Source organism: Desmodus rotundus, chromosome 3 (assembly GCF_022682495.2).
Source record: "Desmodus rotundus isolate HL8 chromosome 3, HLdesRot8A.1, whole genome shotgun sequence".
Classification (NCBI taxonomy): Eukaryota; Metazoa; Chordata; class Mammalia; order Chiroptera; family Phyllostomidae; genus Desmodus; species Desmodus rotundus.
Window position 1 is genome coordinate 168,266,253 of NC_071389.1, and position 17,255 is coordinate 168,283,507.

Genomic DNA, 17,255 nt, shown 5'->3' on the forward strand with positions numbered 1-17,255 from the left:
TAGAAATTTGAAACATTTGCCCCACAATTGACATGGAGTAGTTTATAAGCCACTGACACTATAGCGTATTAGTAAATCTTTTTTTTTGCAGCTTGTAAGTTAGAAATATTCTTTATTTATGAAAGGTGCTGTGATTATGTAAAGGTATAAGTGTTTGCATAAGCTTAAGACCACCTTAGGTTGAAGTCCACTGCCATGTTAACTGATTCAGAAGTACATACAAAACAGATCTGCCTTTATGACAAAAAATAACATCATTTATTACTTTTTGTCAAAGAAGGTAATTGATACACAACAGGTAAAATTTGTTTTAAGGCCCAAAGGGAGCTAGCAGCAAAATAATGGAAATAGTCAATAGGTGTGTATGAAATGCCAATTGCTGGCAGGCTATTTCAAGATCAGAAGTAATCTTCATATATATTATTATTCTCTAACTGCACTAAAATCATGACCAGATGCTATCTGATTTGTAGTGAACCTTCCTAATGTACCAAATGGAGCCAAAAATAAGGTACTCCTTCAAAAATTAAGAGAATAAATGTTCAAGAAATTATTTTGCCTAGTCACATGTGAATTAAGTGGCATTGTCAGTAAAATGGAGAAATGGGCTAAGAATAATTGGCAAAAACCTATTAAGTTAAAACCATTCTAAGTACATTATTTTTTCATTTGAAATTAGGTGCTCATTAATTTGTAATTTGTAGTTGGCAACATTATGTAGCTAAGTTTCTATTTTAGTGTAAAATTATGCATAAAGGATTGCTGATAAAACTCAGTATGAATAGAAGTTAAAACCTATTTTTAGTTCAGTAGGGCAGCTTAAGTATTTTTTACATGACGTGTATATGTTGCCATTTTAAGTTAGAATTATTTTTATGTTTGTTAGACATCAAGAGATGGCACTCACTGGTTTTCAGCCAAATTACAGTAATGATCAGTTGGTGTCTTTGGTATCTGAATAATAGCGTTGTTTCATAGCTCTGTATTTCCTAAGGAAATATAAGGCTTCTAGCTCTTTCATTACAAATTCGCCCCGTCCAATAAGCTCTTTGATCTTCTCTGGGTCCTTCACATCTTTGTTTTTAAGGAAAGCATTCTTCAGACGCCTTTTAAAATAGTCTGCTCCTTTTGGATACTCTCGTCCAAGGTACAGCAGCTTAAAAAACAAAGATTATATTTCTAAACAATCCATGTCATATAATAATATTTATAAAATTGGCAACATAATTACTTACATTTTTATAAAGATTCAGTACTTCCCCTCGTAAAGTATTGGCCATTGTCATTTATCATGGATAATAAACCACTTTTATGCACAGCATACCTAAAGAAAAGAAAAGTGTCTTTGCAAGTAACTATTGTAGTCAAAAAAGACGCAAAGGAAGATTTTACATTTGGGAAAATGCTAACCTTTTTTTTTTATCACATTAATACTTTGAGCACTTTTATGTTCCAGGTACTGGGATACAGCTATGAACACTGGTCAGATAAGATACCTGCTCTCACAGAACTAACATCTCCTCAGGGAGACATAAGAAGCAAATTTCCTTACCGTCAAAGGAAGACTATTTATTCTGCCTGCTCAAATCTAGAAGGGTGCTATCCTAAGGAAGGCTAAAGAGAAGGAGAAACTGACTCTGTGAGTCAACCAGGCTCACAATTAATGGTAGATGGCAAGAAGGGTGGTGAAGAGGCCAAGTGAACAACCCAAAAGGGGTTACATGAGCAGGCAACATTCAGTGGGATTATACTATTTTATGTGTAATTCGTTGGTGCTGCATGGAAGACAGCTCCTTAAACTAAACATAGAAAACAATTCACAATACTTGTTATAATTGTGGGGATTAAATCATAACCTTCCTAACATAAGCAGGCCCAAAGTAAATGTTGTTTACAGCCTCCTTCAAAAATCTCTAATTCCCATTTTCCCAATGACCTACAAAAACAATTTTATACTTTATGGTCCTCATTAACATAATTTTCTTTTGGAATAACTTAAGTCTTGCAACATACTACTAGTATTTTTTCCTGAACTATTTGAGAAGTTGCTAATAACATGCTGTTTGATCCACCTGAATACTTTGCAGAGCCATCCAATAGAAATATATGAGCCACCTACATAATTTTACATTTTCTAGTAGTCCATATTAAAAAATAAAATGTAAAATAATTTTAATAACATTTTTATATTTAAAATACTATTTCAATGTACCATGCAAGCTACATTCTAATGCTTATAAGTACCCATAAATTAGATGCTACCACACTGGATAGCACAGCTTTAGAGTGTATTTTTATTTTTTTTAATATATTGATGATGCTGTTACAATTGTCCCATTTCCCCCCCTTCACTCCATCCTGCCCACCCCGTCCCTCCCACATTCCTCCCCTATAGTTCATGTCCATGGGTCATATATATAAGTTCTTTGGCTTCTACATTTCCTATACTATTCTTACCCTCCCCCTGTCTATTTTCTACCTACCATTTATGCTACTTATTCTCTGTACCTTTCCCCCTCCCCCTCCCACTCCCCTATTGATAACCCTCCATGTGATCTCCATTTCTGTGGTTCTGTTCATGTTCTAGTTGTTTGCTTAGTTTGCTTTTGTTTTTGTTTTAGGTGTGGTTGTTAATAACTGAGTTTGCTGTCATTTTTACTGTTCATATTTTTGATCTTCTTTTTCTTAGATAAATCCCTTTAACCTTTCATATAATAAGGGCTTGGTGATGATGAACTCCTTTAACTTGACCTTATCTGAGAAGCACTTTATCTGCCCTTCCATTCTAAATGATAGCTTTGCTGGATAGAGCAATCTTGGATGTAGGTCCTTTCCTTTCATGACTTCAAATACTTCTTTCCAGCCCCTTCTTGCCTGTAAGGTCTCTTTTGAGAAATCAGGTGACAGTCTTATGGGGACTCCTTTGTAGGTAACTGTGTCCTTTTCTCTTGCTGCTTCTAAGATTCTCTCCTTCTGTATAATCTTGGGTAACGTAATTATGATGTGCCTTGGTGTGTTCCCCCTTGGGTCCAGCTTCTTTGGGACTCTCTGAGCTTCCTGGACTTCCTGGCAGTCTATTTCCTTTGCCAGATTAAGGAAGTTCTCCTTCATTATTTGTTCAAATAAGTTTTCAATTTGTTGCTCTTCCTCTTCTCCTTCTGGTATCCCTATAATTCAGATGTTGGAATGTTTAAAGATGTCCTGGAGGTTCCTAAGCCTCTCCTCATTTTTTTAAATTCTTGTTTCTTCATTTTTTTTCTGGTTGGATGTTTCTTTCTTCTTTCTGGTCCACACCATTGATTTCAGTCCCAGTTTCCTTCCCATCACTATTGGTTCCCCATACATTTTCCTTTGTTTCTCAGCATAGCCTTCATTTTTTCATCTAATTTGTGACCAAATTCCACCAATTCTGTGAGCTTCCTGATTACCAGTGTTTTGAACTGTGCGTCTGATAGGTTGGCTATCTCTTCGTCGCTTAGTTGTATTTTTTCTGGAGCTTTGATCTGTTCTTTCATTTCGGCCATATTTTTTTGTCTTGGTGCTCCTGTTATGTAAAGGGGTGGAGCCTTAGGAGTTCATGGTGCGGGGTAAAGCTAGTCGCTGCGCTGTGACGCTGTACCTGGGGGAGGGGCTGAGAGGGAGCAATGGTGCTTGGTCCACTCTCTGCCGGATTTCAATCACTCCCTCCACTACCCACAATCAAATTGGGCCCCTCTGGTGCTGATTCCTGAGTGGGTGGGCTTGTGCACACTCTAGGCCCCTGTGGGTCTCTCCAACGAACTCTCCTGTGAGGCTGGGAGTTTCTCCCACTGCCGTCTCAACCCTCATGGGTGTTTTCAGAGGTTTGAGGCTTTATTTTCCTGCGTTGGAGCCCTAGGTTGTTTGGTCTGCTTTGCTCCGCTACCGTTCTTGCCGGTTTATCTATGCGTGAATGTGAGGCCGCAGGGTCTGCTAGCTGCAGCCTGGCCTGCCCACCTCCACAATCCGTCACGTCACCTCGCTGGGTCCGCCAGCTGCTGCCTTGCCGTTAGTCCTCTCCGCCCTGGCTGCCTGTCTCCGCCCCTCCTACAGGTCTGGATGAATGTTTCTTTATCTCCTTGGTTGTCGGACTTCCATACAGTTCGATTTTCTGTCAGTTCTGGTTGTTTTTTGTTTTTAACTTGTTGTCATCCTTTTGGTTGTGCGAGGAGTCACAGTGTTGTCTACCTACGTCTCCATGTTGTCCAGAAGCCCCTAGAGTTCATTTTCTATGAACAAGGTCATTTTCCTACAGAACAGTAAAACCATCAGCATCAGGAAGTTAACATTGCTGTTACTTCTGTCTGATCCACAGCCTCTTCATGTTCTTGCATTTGCTTTAAAGATGCCCTTTATATTTTATAGCAAAAGGATCAAATCCAAAATGACACGTTACCCATTTATTTTGATGTTAATTTAAAGCTAGATTCAGGCTGTGTAGTTTGGGCAAAAATAATACAGACATGATGGTTTGTTCATTTTGCTGTATTCTGTCAGGTGGACACAATTCCAATTTGTTACAGTTGATGTTAATTTTGATCATTAAGATGGTGTTTGGATTATCCACTGTAAAGTTACTCTTATTTTTTCCCTTTGAAGTATTTTGTGGGAAGTACTTTGAGACTACATATATGTATTCCAAAAAAAAAAAAAACCAAACCCTTTCGCCTTGCAAAAACATTAAAAATAACAGGGCTTATGGGGAAATTGGTTTGGGACAGACCACTCAAATCCTATGCAACTAAACAACTAATAAACAAATGAGTACCTGGAGAGCTAATTTGGATTGCTCTGAGCCTAGCTGCAGGCTCATGAAGATGTTTAAAATGCTCAAAACTAATAGAGTAGCCTGGTAATGGGAGCCGGGCTGGAGACTAAGAAGGGATCAAAAGGAACAGGATGAAATCTTCGAGAATGATGGGTGTTTATCATGACTGTGGTGATGTTTTCATTAAGTGTATGTGTATGCCAGATTTATCCAATTATATTTATAATTTAAGTAGTTTATTCTATGTCAGTTCCTCTGTAATACTTTTTAAACGCTAAGAGTATGGTTGGCAGATGCTGAGGTATACATGACACTAGGTGGCCATTGTGGTCAGGGTAGGTGATTCAGTCTGCCACCCATCAGCTGAATAACATGGGGTATTCCTCTCTGCGGAAGGAGTTCTGAGTGTAAGCACTAAGTGGAGACTTTTTTTCTTGCTGAAGTTCATAAATCACATAGGAACTAACATCCATGTTAAAACTTGTATAATCCCCTTTTTTTACTAGTTTATGAGCTAATTCACATAACAAGCATACAATGTAGCAGAACAAGTTCTTTTCCTTTAAGTTCATAAATGTTAGCTTGCTTTCAGTTTTCTGTTTTCCTCCAAGTTACTCTTTTTCTGCTTGCTTTTGCTGCATCATTTATGAGCTTTCCTCTAAAGACTGGTAAACCTTTTTGTACTCTTAGAAGTGAAAGACCAAAAAATGCATTTTAGAAGGTCTGCATACGTGGTTGCAACTTACAGACTGAGCTTCACTAAGGGCGATCTGCGTGGGCCCTTCATTGGGGAACCTCTGCTGTCAATCTTAGATCTTTCCTCTTTGGCTGGTCAGATTCCCTAGCCCAAGACTGGAAGAGTAGAGTCTTCCATCCTTCTGAGGCTTTGCCTGTTCAGTGGAAGAGGAAAGTGGGCCTTGCGTTCGGTGGTATGTATATTCAAATCCACTTACTTTATTTTGACTGTGGTTCTCATGTACATAGTATGACTAAAAACACCCCATTCCAGAGACTAGTACTGTTTTGTCCACAAATCAGCCTCCAGTCTTCCGTGGGAGTGAGGGGGTACAGTCACTTAAAGTGTTGCTTAAATAGCTTTCACTTAATCCTCTTTACTTCATTTTTCATTTCCAGTTCCAATGGCCTTCTTTCAGTGCCTTTTGCAAATAATGCAGTATAAATTGAGATTCAATGGTGTGCTAAGTCACATTCACCTGTTCTGCAGCTTCCAGTCTTATTGTCATCTCTCTCATTTTTCCAGCTTATTTTTGTATCTCTTTACTGAAAATTCAGTGGCGTTTTGGAAAGGAAGGAACTTCGATGGGTGTATTTAACCTGCTATATTAATACCTAATTTCACTTTTTAAACCACCTTGTTTGGCTGAGAGCCATTTTCCAAATACAGTTTAATTTTACTGAAGAATGACTCTTAAGAGCCACATGCTTTGGGGGTTCTAAGATGGCTACAGAGTAGCTGGAAGCTCCAACCACTTGCTCCCATCCCCAGTCAGGTCTTGCAGCTAAACCACAGAGCAATCAACTCAAAAATCCGGCTGAGTGTGAGTCAGAGCATGTGTGACTGAGTGCGAGTGTGCGAGTGCCTGTCCACCTGCAAGAGCACTCGGGGGCAGGAGGCCCAGGCTCTCCTGGTGGAGCCACCATCTACTGCTGCCCCAGCTACCACCCAGCCCTACGCTTCTGGCTCACAGATTTGGAGCAGCAGCCCTTTTGTGGAATTTTCAATGTCCTCCTCAGGAAGAAGCTGCCAGAATGACTGAGCCTCAGCACCCAGACTTGCCTCTGTGATTTCTGCACCTGCCAGGCCAGGTCGTGCCCTCCACCTGCCGCTGGAGGCCAGGGCCTGGGGGACTGTGGCCTTCCCAGCCCCAGGTGCCGCTGGAACCTCGAATAGGACAGAGTCTGACTGAGGAGGATGCGGATCAACTGAGGAGCTGGGAGTGCCAGGGGCAGAAACCACAGCGGGAGCACAATGGCAGGAGCCTGAGGCTGAGACTGGAGGGAATGGTGTGAGCGCCCGGCCACCATCCCATGTTATAGTTTTGCTGCTGGACTCTTCCCTTCCCTCTCCCACCCCATTAGGATGATGCACACAGGATATATTCTGTTGATTTGGGAGAGGTAGGGAGAGGCGTCGGTATGAGAGAGGAGTAGATAGGTAGCCTCCTGTACATGCGTGGACTGGGGATCCAGCCCACCCCTAGACGCCCTCTCAAAGCAGAGGCTTAGGGGTTGAGCCCCTTAGCCAGATGGGGGAAAGGTCCCACCAAGGAACGGGCCAATGGAAAGTCAGGTCCCAAATAAACAGAAGAGCCCACATAACCTACAAAAGGACATTCCTAGAGCACCCAGGTCAGGACATCAAGGAGGCTGCACCATGGGGGCCCTCTGCTCTGGAGAGAAATAAAAGTGGCTGGAGATAAACCCATCATCTTCCTCCTGCTTAAATGGCAAAGCACAGGTTGTGTGTTTGCAGCTACCCAGCTTGGGCCCCAGTAAAGGGAGGGTGGCACAGACGAGTCGTGTGAGGAAAATCTGGAGTGGGAGGCATAGGGGATAGTCTTGGGGGAGCTCTTATTGAGAAGAGCTAGCCACTCCCAGGGGATAATCAAATACCTTACCCTGAAGGACACACTCCCCCCACCCTCTGGAACTCCTTTCACCACAACCTCTGAGATCCTGTTTACTGCACTTAGCAACTTTTTTTCCTTTTAGTAGTTTCCCTCTGTCTTGGCGTTCTGCTTTGTTTTTTCTTTTCTCCCATTCTGCATCTTAACCCTTGCTGAGCAGACAGCAAAATAAACATACTCAGAGGTCATCAGAGACAGGCACTAGGGTGCAGTAAACCCGTACACTATCATGGAGGACAGACTGGTGCCTCCCCCTCAAAGGAGAGCCACAGAAACAACTTCCTGGTATCTGGCAGACCCAAAATCTGTGCTCTGGAAGCCTGCTGAGTATAGGAAATAATCCCAGACAGACTCAGAATAGTGGCTTGGGGGAGGGGGAACAAACCCACCATCATCCCTAAAGTCTGAAAGGCACCTGCCACGGGAGTCCAGGAATCACAGCCCCGTTTCTGCCAGAAGCCCTCAGAAATAGTTGGGTCTGCAACTAGGCTAAGATTGACAGCAGGCAGGCAGGCAGAGCAGTTCCTGTGGTGACTTGGGACATTTGCTGACACTCCTGGACCCGGTGCTGATAAAACCAACTATGCAGAGCATTTCTGGCCCACCCTGGGAGCACAAGCCTGGAGGAATCAGCCACAAACTGTGAATCACCAGTAGCTTCGAAAAGACAGCTAAGGACTGGATGTGGACAGCACCTGTAATTGCCTTACGTCAGACTCGGAGAAACCAGAAGGCAAGATCTAAACCGTGCTCAGACAAATACTCTTGGCTCTTTTCCCATTGTCTTAGCTATTTTTTCTTTTTTCACATTTTATTTATTTTTAAATTATTTTTTCTTTTAATTTTGGTGCTGTAATTTTTCTTTCACATCTCCTATTCTACTCTTTTGAGTACTTCACTGTTCCCTTCTCTCCTTTTATTATTTTTATTATTTTTTCTGTGTTCCTTTCCCCCAATTTCCTCTTTCAATTCATTACAAATAGTAGATCTCTTCCCATTTCTCCTCATAATCACTTTTCTTTGGTCCTCTCATATTCTTTTTCCTTTTCCCCTTTCTCTAATATTCCATTTCTCTTCCTGCTTTCAATATTCCTTGCTCTCTTGCTGTTGATACTGCTTTAGTGATCAGGGAGGGGTTGCTTGTCTTGGTGTTGATTTTGTGTTGCTTTGTTCTGCCAGCACCTATACAACAGCATACAACACATGGTAGAGGATGAGCCTCACAGCCAGGGGGAGGGCAGTTCCCACCAATGCATGGGCTAATAGCAATCAGGACCTAAATACAACAGGAGAGTCCACATAACCCACACAGAGAACATTCCTAGAGCATACATTCAGGAGATCAAGGAGTCTACACCACGGGGGTCCACAGGACTCCTAACACACAAGGCCACTCCACAAGATAGAAGAATCAAAGCAAATCGATCTGATGCATAGAAACAAACACAAAGAAACAAGTAAAATGGGGAGACAAAGAAACAACATCCAAATGGAAGAAAAGGAGGAATCTCCAGAAAAAGAGCTAAGTGGAATCGAGGCAAGCGATTTATCAAACATAGAGTTCAAGGTAATGGTTATAAGGATGCTCAAAGAACTTAGTGAGGACTACAAGGAACTTAGTGGGACCTATATCAGCATGACAAAGGACATAGAAACTGTAAACAAGAACTAGATGGAAACAAATGCAATATCTGAAATGAAGAACACACTAGAAGGAATTAAAAGCAGGCTAGACAAAGCAGAGGATTCAGTCAGTGAGCTGGAAGACAAGGTAGAAAAAACACCCAGTCAGAGCAACAAAATGAAAAGAATGAGGATAGTTTAAGGGAGCTTTGGAACAACATGGAATGTAACAATATTTGCATTATAGGGATATCGGAAGATTAGAAGGAAAGGAGCAAGGGATAGAAAATCTGTTTGAAAAAACAATGACAGAGAACTTCCCTAACTTGGTGAAGAAAACTGTCATGAAAGTCCAGGAAGCACAGAGGGTCCCAATCAAGATGAACCCAAAAAACCCACTCCAAGACACATTACAATCAAAATGGCTAAATTTAAAGACAGAGAATCTTAAAGGCAGCAAGGGATAAACAGGTAGTAATATACAAGTGAGCTCCAATAAAGCTATCAGCTGATTTCTCTACAGAAACACTACAGGCCAGAAGGGACTGGCAAGAAATATTCCAAGTAATGGAAAACAAGGACCTACAACCAAGACTACTCTATCCAGCAAGGCTCTTTAAAATGGAAGGTGAAAAAAACAAAAACAAAAACAAAAACAAAATAAAGAGCTTCCCAAACAAAAGAAGGCTAATAGAGTACATCACCACCAAGCCAGCCCTGCTAGAAATGCTAAAGGAACTGCTCTAAAAATAAGAAGAAATATAGAGAGGGAGAGAGAAACACAGGTACAAAGGGAAAAAATGGCAGTGAACAAGTACCTGCCAATAACTTTAAATGTAAATGGATTAAATGCTCCAATCAAAAGACATTGGGTAGTTGAATGAATAAGAAAAGATGACTTGCGTATAGGCTGTATAGAGACCCACCTCAGAATAAAAGATATACATACACAGGATACACAGGCTGAAAGTGAAGAGATGGGAAAAATATTCCATACAAATGGACAATATAAAAAAGCAGGGGTAGCAATACTTATATCAGAAAAAATAGACTTCAAAACAAGGGCCACGACAAGAGACAACAAAGGTCACTACATAATACTTGAAGGAGTACTCCAAGAAGAGGATATAGTTCTTATATATATACCCAATATAGGTGTGCCTAAATATATAAAGAAAATATTGGAGGACTTTAAGAAAGAGATAGACAGCAATACAGTCATTGTAGAGGATTTTAACACCCCACTATCAATAATGGATAGATCTTCCAAAAAAAATCAATAAAAATATTGCAGAATTGAATAACATTCTAGGTCAAATGGACTTAATTTATATTTATAAAACATTTCATCCCACAGAAGCAAAATACTAATTCTTCTCAAAAGCACATGGACCACTCTCAAAGATAGACCACATGGTAGGAAACAAAACAAGCCTTAACAAATGCAAAAACATTGAAATAATACCAAGCATCATCTTGGATCACAGCAGCTAGAAACTAGAGACGAACCTCAAGAAAAAGTTAAAAAATATTCAATAACACGGAGGCTGAATAAATAACATGTTATTAAATAATGAATGGGTTAACAATGAGATCAAAGAAGAAATCAAAAAGTATCTGGAAACAAATGAAAACATACAACAACCCAAAACCTATGGGACACAGTGAAGGCAGCCCTGAGAGAGAAGTTCATAGTAATTCAGGCCTGCCTAAAGAAGATAGAAAAATCTCAAATAAATAACCTAATCCTACATCTAAAAGAAGTGGAGGAACAACAACAAATAAAGCCCAAGCAAGCTGAAGGAAGGAAATAATCAAGATTAGAGCTGAATTAAATGACATAGAGACTAAAAAAAACAAAGGATCAACTATCCAAAAGCTGGTTTTTTGAAAGGGTAAACAAAATTGACAAACTGTTAACCAGATTCATCAAGAAAAAAAGAGAGAAGACCCAAATAAAATCAGAAAAGGGGAGAAGTAACAACTGATACCACAGAAATGCAAAGGCTTGTAAGAAATTACTATGAACAACTATATGCCAAGAATTTGGACAACCTGGGCAAAATGGTTAAATTTCTAGAAACATAAATCTTCCAAAAGTGAATCAGGAATAGCAGAAAACCTGAATAGACAAATAGCAAAGGTGAAACAGTAATCAAAAACCTGCTGATGCACAAAAGCCCTAGTCCAGGCGGTTTCATAGGTGAATTTTACCAAACATTCAAAGAACGAACACCTCTCCTTCTCAAACTATCTCAAAAAAATTCAAGAAGAGGGATGACTCCAAAACTTTTTAAGAGGCAAATATACTAACCCCAAAACCAGGTAAAGGCACACCAAAGAAAGAAAATTACAGGCCAATATCTCTGATGAACATGGATGCTAAAATACTCAAGAAAATTTAGCAAACCAAATCCAACAATACATTAAAAAGAATAGGGCTTCTGGTCAAGATGGAGGCATAGGTAAACATGCTTCTTTTCTGTACACAACTATAGCAAAAAACCACAGCTACACTAAAAAACGAATATCACCCAGACTTGTCGGAAAATGGAGCTGTGTGAAAGTTCAACATCCAATCATGTAAAGAAGCCACATTTATCCAGATGGGGAGAAGGGGAGAAGATGTGGAGTGGCACAGACGGGTGCAGAGATGGGAACAGGTGGTCCCACGGTCCACGTGTGGTAGATAAAAAATGGTAGAGCTACCTTGGGAGTGAGGGATCCCAGCCCCAGTCCATACCACTCAGCTCAGGGCCCTGGCACCAGGAAGTTAAGTCCCCATAACTTCTGGTTGTAAAAACCAGTGGGTGTTAGGGCAGTGGAAGAAACTGTGTCCACTTAAAGGGCGTGCAACGGACTTAGGACTCATGCAGACCCACCCCTTCTGGGATTCAGCAACAGGCCAACAGCTGGAAGGTCACCAGTGGCATATGAGGAGAAAGTGAAGTGCAGGTACAGGGAGACAGCTTCCTCTCAGGCAAAACTCCAGGGGCCAGGCAGTGGCACTGTCCTCTTTGCAAGCCCTCCCCACACAGAGCAACAGAGTGGTGACACAGGTTGTCCAGCCCTGGTGATTACCTAAGGTTCCACTCTGGATACAATTTAACGGGTGCCTTTTCTACAATAGGCCACACTACTAAGACAGGGAGTCAAAGCAGCTCTACCTAATACATAGACACAAATGCAGGGAGGCTGGCAAAACGAGCAAAGAAATACAAGAACAAAGAAATGAAAGAACAGAATAAAACTCCAGAACAAGAACTAAATGAAATGGAGATAAGCAACCTATCAGATGAACAGTGAGAACACTCGTTATCAGAATGCTACCCAGGAACTCATTGGGTAATTCAATGGCATAAAAAAGACATGGACAGAAATTAAGGTTGCATTAAGTGAAATAAAAAATCCACAGGGAACCAACAGTGGAGAAGATGAAGCCAAGAATCAAATCAACGATTTGGAACACAAGGAAAGAAAAAGCATTCAATCAGAACAGCAGCAAGAAAAAAGAATTTTAAAAAATGAGGACAGGCTTAGGAACCTCTGGGACTTCTTTAAACATTCCAACATCTGAATCATAGGGGTGCCAGAAGGAGAAGACAAAGAGCGAGAAATTGAAAACTTATGTGAAAAAATAATGAAAGAAAACTTCCCTAATTTGGTGAAGGAAATAAACATACAAGTCCAGGAAGCACAGAGTCCAAAACAAGATGGACTCAAAGAGTACAACACCAAGACACATCAAAATTAAAATGCCAAAGTTTAAAGTAAAGAGAGAATCTTAAAAGCAGCAAGAGATTAGTAGATAATTACCTACAAAGGAGTTCTCATAAGACTGTCCGCTGATTTTTCAAAAGAAACTTTGCAGGCTAGAAGGGACTGGCAAGAAGTATTCAAAGTGATGAAAAGCAAGGACCTACAACCTAGATTACTCTATCCAGCAAAGCTATCATTTAGAATGGAAGGGCAGATAAAATGCTTCCCAAAGTAAAACAAGAAAAAGAAAATCAAAACAATGACCATTAAAATGGCAATAAATTCACAACTATCAATAACTGAATCCAAGTAACAAACTAAGCAAACAAGAACAGGAACAGAATCATAGATATGGAGATCATTTGGAGGGTTATCAGTTGGGATGGGAAAGGGGAAAAATGGGGGAAAGGTGCAAGGAGAAAGAAGTACAAATTGGTAGGTACAAAATAGACAAGGGGATGTTAAGAACAGCACAGGAAATGGAGTAGCCAAAGAACTTATATGCATGACCCATGGACATGAACTAAGGGTGGATTGCTGGAAGGAATGGGGGTACCAGGTGGAGGGGGGCAAAGGGGCAAAACTGGGACAACTGTAATAGCATAAATAATAAAATAAAAAAAATAAAAAGATCATACTTCATGATCTTCATGAAATAAATGGGATTTATTTCAGGGGTGCAAGGATGGTAGAATATTCACAAATCAATAAATGTGATACATCACAAAATGAAAGACAAAAATCACATGATCATATCAATAGATACAGAAAAAGCATTTGATAAAATCCAGCACTCATTCATGATAAAAACACCTAGCAAAGGGGGAATAAAGGGCGCATACCTCAACATGATAAAGGCCATATACAAAAAACCTACTGCCAACATCATAACTCAATGGACAAAAACTAAGTGTTTCCCTTAAGATCAGGAACAAGACAAGTGTATTTGCTTTCATCACTGTTATTCAACATAGTACTGGAGGTCCTAGCCACAGCAATCAGACAAGAAGAAATAAAAGGCATCCAAATTGGAAAGGAGGAAGTAAAAATGTCATTATTTGCAGATGACATGATAGTGTACATTGAAAACCTTATAGTCTCCACCAAAAACCTAGTTGACCTAATAAGTGAATTTGGCAAAGTAGTGGGATACAAAGTCAATATTGAGAAATTGGTGGCATTTTTGTATACCAAAAATGAACTACAAGAAAGGGAAACTAAGAAAAACAATCCCATTTACTATACAGCAATAAAAGTAAAGTACCTAGGAATAAATTTAACCAAGCAGGTAAAAGACCTGCACTTGGAAAACCATAGAACACTGAAGAAAGAAATTAAGGAAGATGCAAATAAATGGAAGCATACAACCTGTTCATGGATTAGAAGAATTAACATCATTAAATTGTCCATATTACCCAAAACAATCTATAGAGTCAATTCAATTCCTATCAAAATACCAAGGGGATATTTCACAGATCTAGAACAAATACTTAAAAAAATTATATGGAACCAAAAAAGATCCCAAATAGCCTCGGCAATCTTGAGAAAGAAGAATAAACTTGAAGGGATCACAATACCTGATGTCAAACTATACCACAAGGCCACTGTAATAAAAAAAAAAAAAAAAAAGTCTGGTATTGGCAGAAGAACAGACATACACATCAATGGAACAGGATAAGAGAGCTCAGAAACAAACGCATATCTCTGTGGTCAGTTAACATTAGACAAAGGGGACATGAACATACAATGGAGTAAAAATAGCCTCCTTCCATGTCTGTGGTTCTGAGCAAAAACAGAATCAGAGATGTGGGAATAGGGAACAGACTCACAGCTGCCAGAGGAAAGGGGAATGGAGAGGAATGGTGGAAAGAAGGGGAAGGGACAGTCAAAGAACATGTATGAATGACATGGACATAGACAACAGTGTGGGAATTGGCTGTGGGAGTGGGGGATGGGCTGGATGGAGGAGGGCAAAGGGGGGGAAATTGGGACAACTGTATTAGTATAAACAAGAATAAAAATTAATTAATTTAAGCTTAATTAAGTTCAGTAAAATTTAATAAAAGAACCATGTGCTTTTAAAATAATTCTAAATTAAATCTACATAGATGTAATTTGAAATTGCAAATTATAGCCTGTTTAATTCCTGGGAAGGAGCATAGTTTTATTTAATTCACGGCTTGCAAATTTCTGCAAGCTTTTATAGATATGGCTTAAATTGTACTTTTTAGCTGTTGTTCTTTTTACAAATGCATAACACAGGATTTTCCCAGCAAAAAAAGTAGCTGATGTGGCTAAGGTAAATTTGTCCCAGTCATTGATGTGTTAATTTAAACAAATTAAGGCAGTTTATATTTATTAGTGTACATTGACACTCAGCCATTTAAGTTTATTTTAGGCTTTGGGAGAGAAATAGATCTCCTTGGGTTTGCAATTGTTGAACAATTTAAGTGCAGCCAGGACCTGGGACTGCTCCTTAACTGTGCATGAAATCATGGAGGTTTCTCTTTGTAGAGTCAAATGAGTTAGGGAGAAAAAAAGTCCCCCATCACTCTGAGAACGTGGGTGTGTGTGGTAGGAAAGGGGTGGGAGGAACAATCCCCACCGATGGCTTTTTTTTCTAGTTACTGGACTAACAAGTGAAGACTCAACTTCAGTCCTGGGTTAAGTAAGAACTGTCATTTTACTAGGGATTATGGCACTCAAAGCTGTTGTTAATCACTCTTCCCCATAAGGTTCAGATGGCAATCAAAGCTGAAGGAAAACTGGCAAGAAAGGCAATGCAATGTTATTATTTATTGAGTTCTAGTAGACTTGACTCAAACAGAGGAAGCACATTTCCCCAAATTAGTTAAACCTAAAAAGCTTCTCACAAAAACTTACTCCAACACACTTGCCAGCACCAAAGGATATGTAATCAGAGAGATAGGGAGCAAGAGATTTTGCCTCCAAAGTCTGGCTTACTGTTTGATCTAATCCTACCTAGAAGCCAGATCATGTAAGTGAGGTTGAAAGGAGATGGTTATCCATGTTCAGAACAGGCAGATACTACACCTATCTGAAGGTAAAGAGGAGAGAACAGGGCCTTCTTACTCTTTATGCAGCTTGCAAGAAAAGCACTAGAGGAGAACCAAGCTCACTGGCATAATCTCTTACAGCACAGCGGCCCCTAGAACACACCCCAGGCAGCCTGTTCTATCACATCCACAGCAAGTGCTCCTGGAAGAGCGAGCAAGTCCTTTCTCCTAGACGCCCACCATTTGAAGGTAATTTGGAACTAATACCTTTCCCCCCCATGAATCCTAGATGAGTGGACTGAGGTTTTGTACCATAAGCAATATTTTAGCTGAAAAATAATTGAAAGTAAAAGCTTACTTCCATACCTTGGGCTTCAGACATATGTGAAGTCGACATTAACATGTTTATCTAACCACCAGAGATTTGGAGGTGGGATGTCATAAACAGTCCACAACCTGGATTTCTGTTGCAATAGGGGTAAGAACACAGTAACCCGCAAAGGCTAGCTCAGTAATATTTATTAATAATACATTTAATCAATGACGTTGGGATAGAGCATTATACAATTAGAATTCAGACATGAGAAATGGTGCCAATAATTTTAAAGTATTTCCTGTCATGTTATGCTAAAACAGGGTTTTGGGTCCTAAAATATTGGGCTTTGGGCTTTGGAAGGAGCTTAATATCTTAAATTACTAATTTCTTCTAGTTTTCTGTTGGTCTAAGTTGCCGGTGTTTCTTCACTTGGGGAGGAGACAAATTCTGATGGTTGTGTTCCTGGTTATCACAATTTTTGATCTTGGGCAAATAACCCGATGAGCCTTGCCGGGCCTCAGCGACCCTCAACGGTAAGAAATAACTTTGCCCAGGAATTGCTTCCAGTCCTTTCCAGTTCTTGTTTACAGCGGCTGTTAGAAAAACCGGCAGACACCTTGCGCAGGAAATAAATAGAACCATGTGCAAGGAGAAGAGTCCGAAGGTCACTCATTTAAAAATAGCCAACCCACTTGGAGACAATTTACTTCTTTATCTAAATTGCCAGTTGAGCCCGTCACCCCACTGGCAGCCAACCCCGGTCATCATTGGACCCAATCGTGTAGCTGGGGTGGCCCCCTTCCTGTGGAAACCCTCGCAAAGATTCTTCGCATTCCAGGGAAACCAGGAGGGAGAGAGACTGTCAATGTCAGAAGACGCTCAGAAACCCTTTCCCACACTCGGAGAATATCCTCGCCCAGAGAATACTTCACCGTCTGCAGCCCCCAGGGTCCGCAAAACAGAACAAAACACCGCGGTAGCGGCACTCACGCACTTTCCCGCAGGCCACAGCCGTACAAACTTCAGACGGCTTCCACTCCTCCGTCGGTCAACTAACGAAGCAGGACGGGGGAGGGGGAGAAACCTGTCAGAGGAGGGGCGTGGCG

At 40.5% G+C, this 17,255-nt stretch overlaps 1 protein-coding gene across 3 annotated transcripts; it reads right to left on the reverse strand.

The window, feature by feature from the left end:
• Positions 1-235: 235 nt before the first annotated feature.
• ETFRF1 (electron transfer flavoprotein regulatory factor 1) lies at positions 236-17,254 on the reverse strand. Of its 3 annotated transcripts, none has more exons than XM_024575455.3 (3): positions 17,144-17,254; positions 1,236-1,324; positions 236-1,156 (listed from the first exon to the last, which is right to left on the reverse strand). In XM_024575455.3, exons 2-3 carry the CDS (start codon positions 1,284-1,286, stop codon positions 935-937), a joined length of 273 nt encoding a protein of 90 aa, XP_024431223.1. In that variant the 5' UTR covers positions 1,287-1,324; positions 17,144-17,254; the 3' UTR covers positions 236-934. The 3 variants fall into 3 exon arrangements, with proteins under 3 accessions (XP_024431223.1, XP_045040032.1, XP_045040033.1); XM_045184097.2 differs by having other exon boundaries at positions 17,140-17,245; XM_045184098.2 differs by having other exon boundaries at positions 17,066-17,147.
• Position 17,255: the final 1 nt, after the last annotated feature.

Coding starts and splice junctions, on each gene's coding strand:
- ETFRF1 (XM_024575455.3), bottom strand. CDS start 1,286: ATGACAATGGCCAATACTTTACGAGGGGAAGTACTGAATCTTTATAAA. Junction 1,157..1,235: donor TACTGAATCTTTATAAAAAT/GTAAGTAATTAT, acceptor TTGTTTTTTAAG/CTGCTGTACCTTGGACGAGA.